The following is a 12,460-nucleotide window of genomic DNA, read 5'->3' on the forward strand; positions in this document are numbered from 1 at the left end:
AAGAGGACGAAGAGGAGACAGGATCTTAGCGGTGGTGGTGGTGGTGGTGGGGATAAGGAGGCAATGAGTTGGCCTAACAACACACACACACACACACACACACACACACACACACACACACACACACACACACACACACACACACACACACACACACACACACACACACACACACACCGTCTTCAGAAAACCAACACTGAACTCCTGCAATTATGATAGGAGAGAGAGAGAGAGAGAGAGAGAGAGAGAGAGAGAGAGAGAGAGAGAGAGAGAGAGAGAGAGAGAGAGAGAGAGAGAGAGAGACGCGGAGGTGAGAGCAAGAGCGGGGTTGGATACACAAGAGGAAGGAAGGAGGAGAGAGGGAGAGGGGAAGAGGAGGAGGAGGAGGGATAGACACGAGAAGACTGGACAGGGAGAGGAGGAGGAGGAGGAGGATAGGATGGAGGGAAGGAGAGAGGAACGCTGAGGAGAGGAGGAGGTGGAGGGAGGGAGGAAGGAAGGGAGGTATAGGATGTAGTGGAGGAGGAGGAGGAGGAGGGTGGAGCCTTGACTGGGAAGGAGGTGAGGATGTGGTCAGTGTGTGCGTGTGGAGAGAGAGAGAGAGAGAGAGAGAGAGAGAGAGAGAGAGAGAGAGAGAGAGAGAGAGAGAGAGAGAGAGAGAGAGAGAGTTAATGTGGAGGTAAGTAGGAATAGGGTGAGACTGAGACTGAAGGAGAGAGAGAGAGAGAGAGAGAGAGAGAGAGAGAGAGAGAGAGAGAGAGAGAGAGAGAGAGAGAGAGAGAGAGAGAGAGATTTAATAGCAACATCACCATTACATACTCTATTCACCACCACTACCACCACCACCGCCGCCTGAAGAAGGAAGAGGAAGAAGTGAATAGGGAGGAATGGCAAGGAGGGAAGGAGGGGGTAAAGGAGAGGAAGGGAGGGAGGAAGGGAGAGTAAGAGGGAGAGTGAAGGAAAGGTAAGGTTGATTGTGAGAGTCCATAACCACAGATGGTTACCTTCTCCCTCCCTCCCTCCCTCCCTCCCTCCCTTGTGTACTTCCTTTCTATGATTTTCTTGTCTTCTCCTCCTCCTCCTCCTCCTCCTCCTCCTCCTCATTGTTGTTTCTTCCTCTTCCGTTCCTGGCCAGTGTTATGTCATCTTCCCTCCCTCCCTCTCTCCCTCCCTCCCTCCCTCCCTCCCTCCCTCCCTCCATGTTATCTATGGTTCCCCAGCCCAGGTGCGTCTTAAGTAACCCGCGTTTTCTTCTTACAGGTGAGTTTGGCTGTGGGACCATTCAGGCGCCAGCACCACCACCACTGCCTCCATTTGTATCTCCACTGCAAGGTTGGCACCCCAGTTTCTCTCTCTCTCTCTCTCTCTCTCTCTCTCTCTCTCTCTCTCTCTCTCTCTCTCTCTCTCTCTCTCTCTCTCTCTCTCTCTCTCTCTCTCTCTCTCTCTCTCTCTCTCTCTCTCTCTCTCTCTCTCTCTCACATCTATCATTATAGTCATTCACTATTCCTTCTCTCTCTCTCTCTCTCTCTCTCTCTCTCTCTCTCTCTCTCTCTCTCTCTCTCTCTCTCTCTCTCTCTCTCTCTCTCTCTCTCTCTCTCTCTCTCTCTCTCTCTCTCTCTCTCTCTCTCTCTAACTCAATGTTTATGCTTTGAATAATCTTATTGTGCTGTCAATCTGTTTGTATATATATTTGTGTGCTCATTCATATGTGTGAAGAGAGAGAGAGAGAGAGAGAGAGAGAGAGAGAGAGAGAGAGAGAGAGAGAGAGAGAGAGAGAGAGAGAGAGAGAGAGAGAGAGAGAGAGAGAGAAAGGGTTGTTTTGGCTCCGTCCTGTGGTCCCACGCCTACCCTTGACCCTTCAACTCAGAGGGGGAGGGGGTTCAGTGTGAGGGAAGGAGGGAGAGAAGGAGGAGACGGAGGGAGAGAGAGGGGAGGAAGGGAGGGATAAACCAGACCAGGCCTCACATGAATCTCAAGTTTATTTTGTTGCCAAGCTTGGAGGAACTAAAGAGGGAGAGGGACAAGAGGAGGGGAGAGAGAAAGAGACGAGAGGGAGAGAGGGAAAGAGTGAATGGGCAGGTTTTTCTAAAAAAAGAAAAAAAAAGAGAAATGGAGGGGGAAAAGGGAAGAGAACTCGATTTTTTTCCCTCTCCTCTTCCCTTTCGCAGGTTAGGAAACGCCTCCTATCTCACTCTTCTTGCCTCTCACACCCATCCTCTCGACTGTTGCACTCCCTCTAAAACCTTCAACTAAACTCCCACTGAAATAAGATTGCGAGAATAAGTTAGGGAGTGATTCATAATGCGAGGGACTGAGTGAGAGTGGGACTTGTTGGCGAGTGAGGGAGGAAGATAAGGAGTGAGAGAGAGGGGGAGTGGGAGGGACAACTACTGAACTCCACTGAAATAAGATTGAGAGAGTAAATTACTTAGTGATCTGTAGTGAGACGAACCGAGTGAGGGAGGAGGAAGATGGCACTGAAAAGAGAGAGAGAGAGAGAGAGAGAGAGAGAGAGAGAGAGAGAGAGAGAGAGAGAGAGAGAGAGAGAGAGAGAGAGAGAGAGAGAGATTTAAGGAGCAGGAAGCCTTGATGGGAGAGTGTGGGTCGAGGGAGCACCAGTTCCGCCGTGATTAGAGCCATTGCTTGAGAGAGAGAGAGAGAGAGAGAGAGAGAGAGAGAGAGAGAGAGAGAGAGAGAGAGAGAGAGAGAGAGAGAGAGAGAGAGAGAGAGAGCATAGTTACTCTCGCGTCAACTACATCAAAGTTTCCCTAAAAAAGAGGCCAAGAGAGAGAGAGAGAGAGAGAGAGAGAGAGAGAGAGAGAGAGAGAGAGAGAGAGAGAGAGAGAGAGAGAGAGAGAGAGAATCAAAGTTGTAAGGAGAGAGTGAAGGAAATATACTCACTCAACATACAGGAAATTTGTGAGAGGGAGAGGTGAGAGAGGGAGAGGAAGAGGAAGAGGGGGAGGGAGACGCAATACCACCTGGCGTGTTAGCAGCTAATTACCTGAGAGAGAGAGAGAGAGAGAGAGAGAGAGAGAGAGAGAGAGAGAGAGAGAGAGAGAGAGAGAGAGAGAGAGAGAGAGAGAGAGAGAGACAGACAGACAGAACACACACCACAGATTTACGACATTCTCTCTCTCTCTCTCTCTCTCTCTCTCTCTCTCTCTCTCTCTCTCTCTCTCTCTCTCTCTCGCTCAACACCGCCCCATTTAAACGATAAAAAATATAATTATTGACATTTTATTATTGGACTGCAACATTGCGAGAGAGAGAGAGAGAGAGAGAGAGAGAGAGAGAGAGAGAGAGAGAGAGAGAGAGAGAGAGAGAGAGAGAGAGAGAGAGAGAGAGAGAATTAGTCTTTTTCCTTATTACTCCTTCCTCCTCCTCCTCCTCCTCCTCCTCCTCCTCCTCCTCCTCCTCCTCCTCCTCCTCCTCCTCCTCCTCCTCCTCCTCCTCCTCCTCCTCCTCCTTTTCCTTCAACTTGTGTTTATTTTCTTATTTCGGACTTCCTCCTTCATTTCCGTTGCCCTCATCCACCCTCGCTTCCTCCTCCTCCTCCTCCTCCTCCTCCTCCTCCTCCTCCTCCTCCTCCTCCTCCTCCTCCTCCTCCTCCTCCTCCTCCTCCTCCTTCATTCTGAATAAACAATTGATATGAATGAATGAGTAAGTCATTGACGCTTTCTTTATTTTTACTCTCTCTCTCTCTCTCTCTCTCTCTCTCTCTCTCTCTCTCTCTCTCTCTCTCTCTCTCTCTCTCTCTCTCTCGTTAGTGTAGCCATCCAACCATACAAGCGCGTCGAGAAGAGGTGGATAAGAGGGTGTGTGGGCGTGTGGGGTGTAATTACTGGGTGGATCATTGTGGGTGGGCGGTGGAGTGGAGTGGAGTGGAGTGGGTGAAGGTGGAGTGAATGGTGTAGTGAAGGAGAGGAGTGAAAGGGAGCGGTCTTGGTGTTGTTGATGAGTGAGTGGGTGGGTGAGTGGGCGGGTGAGTGGGCGGGGCGGACCCTGAGTGTTTTCTAAATGACACAAGTTTCTCTGGCAATTGCGTGTGTGTGTGTGTGTGTGTGTGTGTGTGTGTGTGTGTGTGTGTGTGTGTGTGTGTGTGTGTGTGTGTGTGTGTGTGTGTCAGTTTGTCTGTGTATGTCTGCCTTCAATACCTCTGTGTGTGTGTGTGTGTGTGTGTGTGTGTGTGTGTGTGTGTGTGTGTGTGTGTGTGTGTGTGTGTCGCACGGTGGCAGGCAGGCAGCTCATCGCTCAGACCTGTTGCTAGCGCTGGCGACACACACACACACACACACACACACACACACACACACACACACACACACACACACACACACACACACACACACACAAACAAATCACTGGTGTAATCTCTCTCTCTCTCTCTCTCTCTCTCTCTCTCTCTCTCTCTCTCTCTCTCTCTCTCTCTCTCTCTCTCTCTCTCTCTCTCTCTCTCTCTCTCTCTCTCTCTCTCTCTCTCTCTCTCTCTCTCTCTCTCTCTCTCTCTCTCTCTCTCTCTCTCTCTCTCTCTCTAGGGGCTTCAGGGGACACGAGACGTCTAGCGAGACCTCCACGGAGTCTGGAGGACACTCCCCCTCCTTCCCTCCCTCCATACACCCCTCCTCTTCCCTCCCTCCCCTTCGCTTCCCTTCCCTTCCCTTCCCTTCCCTTCCCTTCCATTACCTTCGTTCAGGATCTCTAGGAATTACAGAGCATAGCGACCGGCTGCCTTGAGCTACCGTGTGTGTGTGTGTGTGTGTGTGTGTGTGTGTGTCGATACGAGGTGTTGCAAGGTGGTGAAGGTGGGTGTGGTTGAGTGTGGTGGTGGTGGTGGTGGTGGTCTGCTTGTGGTTGTAGTGGTGCAGGGTGTGGTGGAGTGTGATGGTAGTGGTGTTGAAGGGTGTGGTTGACTGTGGTGGTGACGATAATAGGAAGAATCTGAAAGACAAACTAGACCAGTGTTGAAATGTGGTGGTTCGTGTGTGTGTGTGTGTGTGTGTGTGTGTGTGTAGGTGGGTGGGGTTGTGAACGTACGACAGGCAGTAACGGAAATACTGAGACTAAAGTGGGAAAGCAGTGGAATGAGTGGCGGTAATGGTGTCAGTGTTGGTGGGTGACATGGATGTGGGTGGCGGGCTAGTGCATTCCCTTTGAGCAGCAGCAGCAGCATTAGTGGTGGTGGCGGTGGCAGTGGCAGTGGCAGTGGCAGCAGTGAGAGTCAAGTTACATTGCCGCCTCATCCAGCCGCCGACCGACCAACCAACCTTTCCCCTTCCCAGCCCCAAGCCCTCCTCTCCTCTCCCTCTTTCTCCTCTCTCTTTCTCTCTCCCCTCCTCGTGCTCTTGGTGCAGAGGGCGGCAGGGCAGTAGAGTAGTGGGTGAAGGCGGGGCTGAGTGAGGGAGTGAGTGAGAGCGGAATGTGGGTCAAACAGTGAAAGTGGCCCCCATTGGCCGCACCTTCGCTCTCACCGCCAGTGCCACTAGCGACGGGGCCGGGTCGGACTGGGCTGAGCTAGGCCGGGCCGGGGCGGGGCGGGACGGGGCGGTGCTGGCATACTGGGGGAGGCAAGCAGGGGGGAGGGAGGAACAGGAATGTCGATGGACCACGCCGCCCATCCAGGCCCTTTCTGTTCATTCGTCCCTCCGTCCTTCATTATCTCTTCCCTCCCTTCCCTCCCTCTCTTGCAATTTTTCCTTCCTCTGACCCCTCCATCCCTCCCTCCGTCCATTCATTGACACTACGTACTTCTTCGCCTTCTTCTGCCTCTTACTGTTCATTGAGGTGCCGCATGTAGGGCACCGGAGTAAGAAAGGGAGAGGGGAACACACACACACACACACACACACACACACACACACACACACACACACACACACACACACACACACACACGGCCAGGTACTAGGGGGCGGGGGATGGGTGATGGGGGAAGACTGCAACAAAAGGGTCGGAGGGAAGAAAGGGAGGCAGGGAGAGTGGGTGGGGGGTGTCATCTCACGCGTGGAAGTTCACATAGTACGAATGTTTTGTGACAGTTGCGTGCGTTAGAGAGAGAGAGAGAGAGAGAGAGAGAGAGAGAGAGAGAGAGAGAGAGAGAGAGAGAGAGAGAGAGAGAGAGAGAGAGAGAGAGAGAGTGATGAAAAAAATGTTTGTTTAGGAATTAGGAAATGAGGAAAGTTTCGTGAGTGATGAGGGACAAGAATACTAAGGAGAGATGCCATGGAATATTGGAGCGGTGCGAGAGGGAGTCACCTTAGTGGAGTGAAGGAAGAGTGGAATTATTAGAGCAGAGCAGTACTAGCCTAGCATGTGCCGCACCACCACCACCACCACCACCACCACCACTACTACTACCCGTGTACTCATGTTATCTTGGGTCGCGACACGGAAGGTGGTTGTGAAAGTGAGCGTCCCATGCTGTCTTGTGGACCCAAATGGACGGCAATGGGTGGAAGCGGGTGTTGGTGAATAGAAGTGGATTTTACTGGCTACTTGGTGGCCGCTGGCTGGCCGCCCCTCGGCCACTGACCCTTATCGACCAGTGAACTAGAAGAAAACCTGTTCTGGTCTGTTGTCATTTTTCAGGTGCTGGGGGAGGGGCGCCTCACTCTCAGACCCCACGCTGCCTGCCGCCACTGTTGCTGCTGCTGGTAGTGTTGCTTTTACTCCTCCTCCTCCTCCTCCTCCTCCTCCTCCTCCTCCTCCTCCTCCTCCTCCTCCTCCTCCTCCTCCTCCTACTACTACTACTACTACTACTACTACTACTACTACTACTACTACTGCAGCACCACCACCAACAGCGATTGTCAGATAGTCACAGGGGATGGTGTTTCTTAGGGTATCTCGGAGCATGGAAGTGTTTTGTCGGGCGTGGGGCACATCAGGCGTCTGAATGGCGGCAGCAGCATGACGATCCCTCAAGACATAATAATATATCCTATTTGTACACTATTCCAAATGGTTGTCATTAATGTTATTGTCGAGGAGGCAGATATTATGGGCCTAAGGAAACGTGGCGTACGTGGCGTTACTGCCTTAGAGACCATACTTCGAAACATCAGCGCCGAACCTCCACTACACTCAATAGGTTCTTGCTGAAGTGACACGGTTTTTTTTTTTTCCTCTCTCTCCTAGTGATAGACTAACAAGTTTTCTACAATATTAACAGGAAAAGTACTCTTGAGAACCCGCTAATCATCTTTGTGACCTTTGAAAATAATCATGGCGAGAGAGAGCAAAGCGTCTCTGTATGAGGGCCTAAGATGCGTGGTCACTGCGTGCGAAGTGAGTCACCCCCGCTTGGCAGTTCTTTAAGCTGTAGGGGAAATAGACTATGGAGAACGGGGGGTGGGGGGGAGGTGAGGGAGTACATCCGCTGTGTCGCTGTGGAGGCCATCATGTAGAGGTTAGGCAACTTTGTGTAGCTGTATTGGTAACGTGACGTGTGGAGAGGGCCGGGCAGCATGGGTTAATGGGGGAGAAAAGTATGGGTTAGTGGGGTGACTGTATGGATTAGTGGACTGCAGCATGGGTTAGTGGGTGTGTGGATTATTGGACTGACAACACAGGAGACTGATGGCTGACAGTACGAGGCCGTAGCTGACAACACTGGTGACTAGACTAGCAAATTTGACAGCGTGAGGGTAGTGATGGGCTGACAGCACGCAACAGTGAACTAACAGCTTTACTTAGTGGGCTGACAGCACTGGGTGGAGGCTGACACGACCCTCAAGTCCAAGGTTACACACACACACACACACACACACACACACACACACACACACACACACACACACACACACACACACACACACACACACACACGCACATGCACGCAATATTAACTAGCCCATGAAACACTTGAAAGTTAGTAACCGCAGATGAACAAATAGATAAGCAAAGGCCGTGTTTCCTCCGTCATTGTTTAGAGAGAGAGAGAGAGAGAGAGAGAGAGAGAGAGAGAGAGAGAGAGAGAGAGAGAGAGAGAGAGAGAGAGAGAGAGAGAGAGTCTCATAATTGATTCTAACAATTGTGTGTAAATTAATAACGATGATGATAATGAGAGAGAGAGAGAGAGAGAGAGAGAGAGAGAGAGAGAGAGAGAGAGAGAGAGAGAGAGAGAGTAAACAAAGCAAGCTATGATGAGAGTTTGGTCACGTGGACAGGATGTAAATCGCGTGTGTGTGTGTGTGTGTGTGTGTGTGTGTGTGTGTGTGTGTGTGTGTGTGTGTGTAAAAGTTGATTTAGAACAAGAGAATGTATGATTCCAGAGAGAGAGAGAGAGAGAGAGAGAGAGAAAGTACCATAGCTTCATATCATCAGCTGCAGTGGCCCTGTCATTACTTGGCTGAGCACGCGGAGTGAGCAAGGAGGAACACATTAAGGTGACCACACGGCTACACGTAATGCATTGTAGTGTAGTGGACGTAAGAGAATGTGAAAGTGACAGTAGCGCGGCACCAGAAGAAGCAGTAGTACCAGCAGCAACAACAGTAGTAGTAGTAGTAGTAGGTGGAGGAGGAGGAGGAGGAGGAGGAGAAGAAGGAGGAGTTGGGCGCGTGAACTCCTTCATTTAACACTCGCCTTGCCTAGCGCGCGGGACAAAACAGCCTGGCGGAGGGAGGGATGGAGGGGAGAGAGGGAACAGAGGGATGAGGGTAGGGATGCGGGGAGAGGAAGGGGATGAAGGTCTCTGAGCCACGCTGATGTTTTACGGCCGAACCAGGTTTTTGCATCAGCGCCCGACAGCATCGAGTGGAGGCGGCCGCGTGGTGGAATGCATAGCGCGGGGCTGCGGCGAGGAGGGAGATGGAGGGAGGGAGGTACAGGAGGTGTTATAGCGGCGTGATGGCACAGAGGGAGATGAAGGGAGTTGGTGAGTGAATCTTTGAGGTTGAGCGGTATGATAGCAGGGAGGAGGCAGAAGGAGAGGGAGACGAAGGGAAGTACAGCGGCTTGAATGGAGAGGGAGTCGAAGGGTTGTTGGTGAGCGTATGAATCTTGACCGCCTCTCCCTTATCATTGGAAAGGTAGCTGTTGAGAAGAGCGGGAGGAGGGATGGGCCGTGAATGAGAGGGAACAAATACCTGAGTGTGAAGGACAGGAATTGTGTCGTGAATGAGGTACCACTCTACATAATCATCTCCTTATCCTCCTCCTTCTCTTCCTCCTATTTTAGCTTGGTATTTTAATACACACACACACACACACACACACACACACACACACACACACACGCGCGCGCGCGCGCGCGCGCGCAGAATAGGAGGCTGAGGATGCGTTGGAGACAATGGCAGGATAGAGAAAGACGCTGTCTGGTGGTGTGGTAACGGTGAGGCGCCCCTGTCAAGGTCCACACACACACACACACACACACACACACACACACACACACACACACATCATCTGAATCCAAGGAATAAAGAAAAATACTAAACAATGAAGAGGAAACTGCCTTAGAAGATGAAATGAGGAATGTGAAGAATGGAGGGATAATAATGACGACTGTGAAGGGAGTTGGATATCTGGAGCGGAGGGAATAGGAGTGAGGGAGGGAGGGAGGGAAGACGCATAGGAAGGGAGGGGAAAGAAGGAGAGGGAAGGAGGGGGACTCGCTACCGCCCCCAAGGTCTCCCAGTTACTTACTCGCTAGCATTGTTCCATGATGACAGGAGGCAGCGGTGGTGGTGGTGGTGTGGCCTTCCGCTCGCCCCTTCGTCGCCTCCGTCACCTTCTACTTGATTGCTCTGGGAAGAATAATGGCTCGCGGAACCTTGCTAACTGCGTAATGAGTCAGACCTCGAGACTTTCAGGGTTGCAAGGCGCGTTTTCCCACTTGGGGTAGAGAAAAAGAAGGGAAAAAAAAAGTGTGAGGTTCAAGACTTTGAAGATGTAAAGCCGTGGTTGGCATTAAGAGCTAAAAATAGATCATGAAAACTGGATCAACGCGACGAACACAACAGAGACAGAGAGAAAGAAAAACGGTAAATATTGTAACACGTATTACTTTTCCACGGATGATATCAAGGAGAGTCGAAGGTCGCGTGTGTGTGTATGTGTGTGTGTGTGTGTAGCAGCGTGTAACAAAGAGATAGTGAGATTAGCAGGGCGCGCGGTGAGTTGAGGTCGACCTTGGAGATGTGAAAATTGTCGAACACCGGATACGGACTTGCATCACCCACGGCCAAGGGAATTCTGCTTGAACTGACTGACGCAAGCATCCCGCGCTGACCTAGAACCTAACCCCACCTCCCTCCCGTGGCCGCACAGCCCAGCACGCTAATGTGGAAGTCTGCCCTTTGTGTCTCATTGCCTCATAGTTATCCCTAATGATCAACACTGCAGTAACAAATACCAGGCTTGTTTTTGGCTCAGAGAAACCAAGGAACGCAGTTACGTGCATTGCCCTTTGATATATACGTATGTACGCGGTATTTATTTTTTTATTTATTTATTTATTTTTTTTTTTCTGTAATAACCTAATTTTTCGGAGCCCTTGGCCTGTCATGGTGCAAATAATTGACATAAATACACAAGGATGAAAGTATGCAGTACGTACTTAACAGAAGTGTTCGACTTGGTGGGGGTATAAATGGGTCTTTCTTGTAGGGGGGGAGGGAGTTGACTAGAAGGGACAGCCAGTCACGGGTCTTATGACGGAGGGAGGGAGTGCACTGCGGCGACCGTCGTATGTGATCCTTGGAATGTTTGTAACTCTCCTCCTCGAAGACTTACTCGTGTTTCTCTCTCTCTCTCTCTCTCTCTCTCTCTCTCTCTCTCTCTCTCTCTCTCTCTCTCTCTCTCTCTCTCTCTCTCTCTCTCTCTCTCTCTCTCTCTCTCTCTCTCTCTCTCTCTCTGCTGTGTGGTTGACCCATCCCCAGCACATTATCGCCTGTCACCTGACTCTCTCCTGCCAACAGGTGTGGATATCGGCATGTCCGGCTCCCTGGATCGCCAGTCCCCCCTCAGCGTGGCGCCAGACACCGTGTCCCTTCTCTCCCCTGCGCCCAGCTTCTCCAATGCCAATGGTGGACCGGCATCACCCAGGTAAACACACACACAAAAAATAAATTAAATTAATAAATAAATAAAATAATGTGTACCTTCCTCATTCTTAGTTGCAATTTACAAACTCGGTCAAAATCCATTACATAAGCTCAGTGTTGCTAATAGACATCCATTAAGATATTTCCATTATCATCGAGCAGGTGAATATTTTTACACTTCACCTGCCTGAAATATTTTTATTGATTGATGTTTTGTTTGGTTTGTGTGTAACATGATTACAAGCTGTGTAGGACAGGCTGAGAAGGCACACTGGTTTGGTGCCTTGTGGGAAGTCTGCAGGTTCTATTATATGTTGCAAATGTCATTGTCACCTTAGTTTTCTCCCTGTGCTGTGTCACGAGGTATTCACTGAAGTGCCATGACAGGATGCAGAAACAAGTCAGAGCTCCACTGGTCATCAGGTTCCTCATGGTCCTGTTGGTTAAGGCTTGTCTGTCTGGTCTGTCATGTCTGGGTTCAATCCCTGCTCACTTCCTCTTCTTATATTTACAAAAGATTAAATTCATTTGATTTTATAATGGAGAACGTATATCTTCATTCAGTTATATAACTTTATCATATAATCTTGCACTTGCCCAAATTTATCATATTCTTGCCAGTTTTATCACCACCATTATGATTATTATCTTTTTAAATTATTTCTTAGGAAATATCATAGTAATAACATTGTACCTTTTACAGCATATCAACATCTCCCTTCACCATTGGCTCAAGCAACACCACCAGCTTGAGCACCTCCCCAACCCAGTACCCCCCAAGCCACCCACTGTCTGGCTCCAAGCACCTCTGCTCCATATGTGGTGACCGGGCCTCAGGCAAACACTATGGCGTGTACAGGTGAGTACTGCAACTGTTACTTCCCCTTCTCCTCCTACTAATATTACTGCTATTCTTTTTACTTGCTGCTATTACTGTTACGTACTGCTCTACCATTACCGAGACGTTGACAGCCACTATTTTTTCTACAATTATTGTGGATATTCTAGCATTAAAATCAAATGTCATAGGCCTTTGAACCTCTTGTAATAAGATTCTTGTGTTTTGGTATGCTTTGAAATATTTATTCCAAACCCACAACCAAAACTGAAGTTGCCACTCAACTATGTTCCATACCTGTTTTCTGCTGCTGAACAGTAGAGCTCCAGCAGGAAGGGAGACAAATCCAAATTATCTTTTTCTACTGGGTGTGTGGTATTTCTACCACTGAACTTTCAGTTTTCAGTCTGGCACACTAACCGTTTTGTGTGTGTGTGTGTGTATATATATATATATATATATATATATATATATATATATATATATATATCATGTGTACTTCATTATAGAAAATATTTTGTCTTTTTACAAGCTTAGATAACCTGACATAAAATAACAACCTGAATGTGCCACT

General features: G+C 49.6%; 1 protein-coding gene across 26 annotated transcripts in view; it reads left to right on the plus strand.

Annotated features, from left to right (window-relative positions):
• Positions 1–12,460, plus strand: part of LOC135103850 (retinoic acid receptor RXR-like) — a 57,428-nt gene that overhangs the window by 36,476 nt on the left and 8,492 nt on the right. For 16 of the 26 annotated variants that reach the window (XM_064010722.1, XM_064010721.1, XM_064010730.1 and 13 more), the window contains 3 exons: positions 1,261–1,332; positions 10,923–11,049; positions 11,752–11,907. In XM_064010722.1, coding sequence (XP_063866792.1) covers positions 10,937–11,049; positions 11,752–11,907 — 269 coding nt within the window. In that variant the 5' untranslated portion in view covers positions 1,261–1,332; positions 10,923–10,936. The remainder of the gene's footprint in view (positions 1–1,260; positions 1,333–10,922; positions 11,050–11,751; positions 11,908–12,460) is intronic. The other 10 variants (XM_064010724.1, XM_064010732.1, XM_064010726.1 and 7 more) reach the window with 1 other exon arrangement.

Source organism: Scylla paramamosain, chromosome 9 (assembly GCF_035594125.1).
Source record: "Scylla paramamosain isolate STU-SP2022 chromosome 9, ASM3559412v1, whole genome shotgun sequence".
Classification (NCBI taxonomy): Eukaryota; Metazoa; Arthropoda; class Malacostraca; order Decapoda; family Portunidae; genus Scylla; species Scylla paramamosain.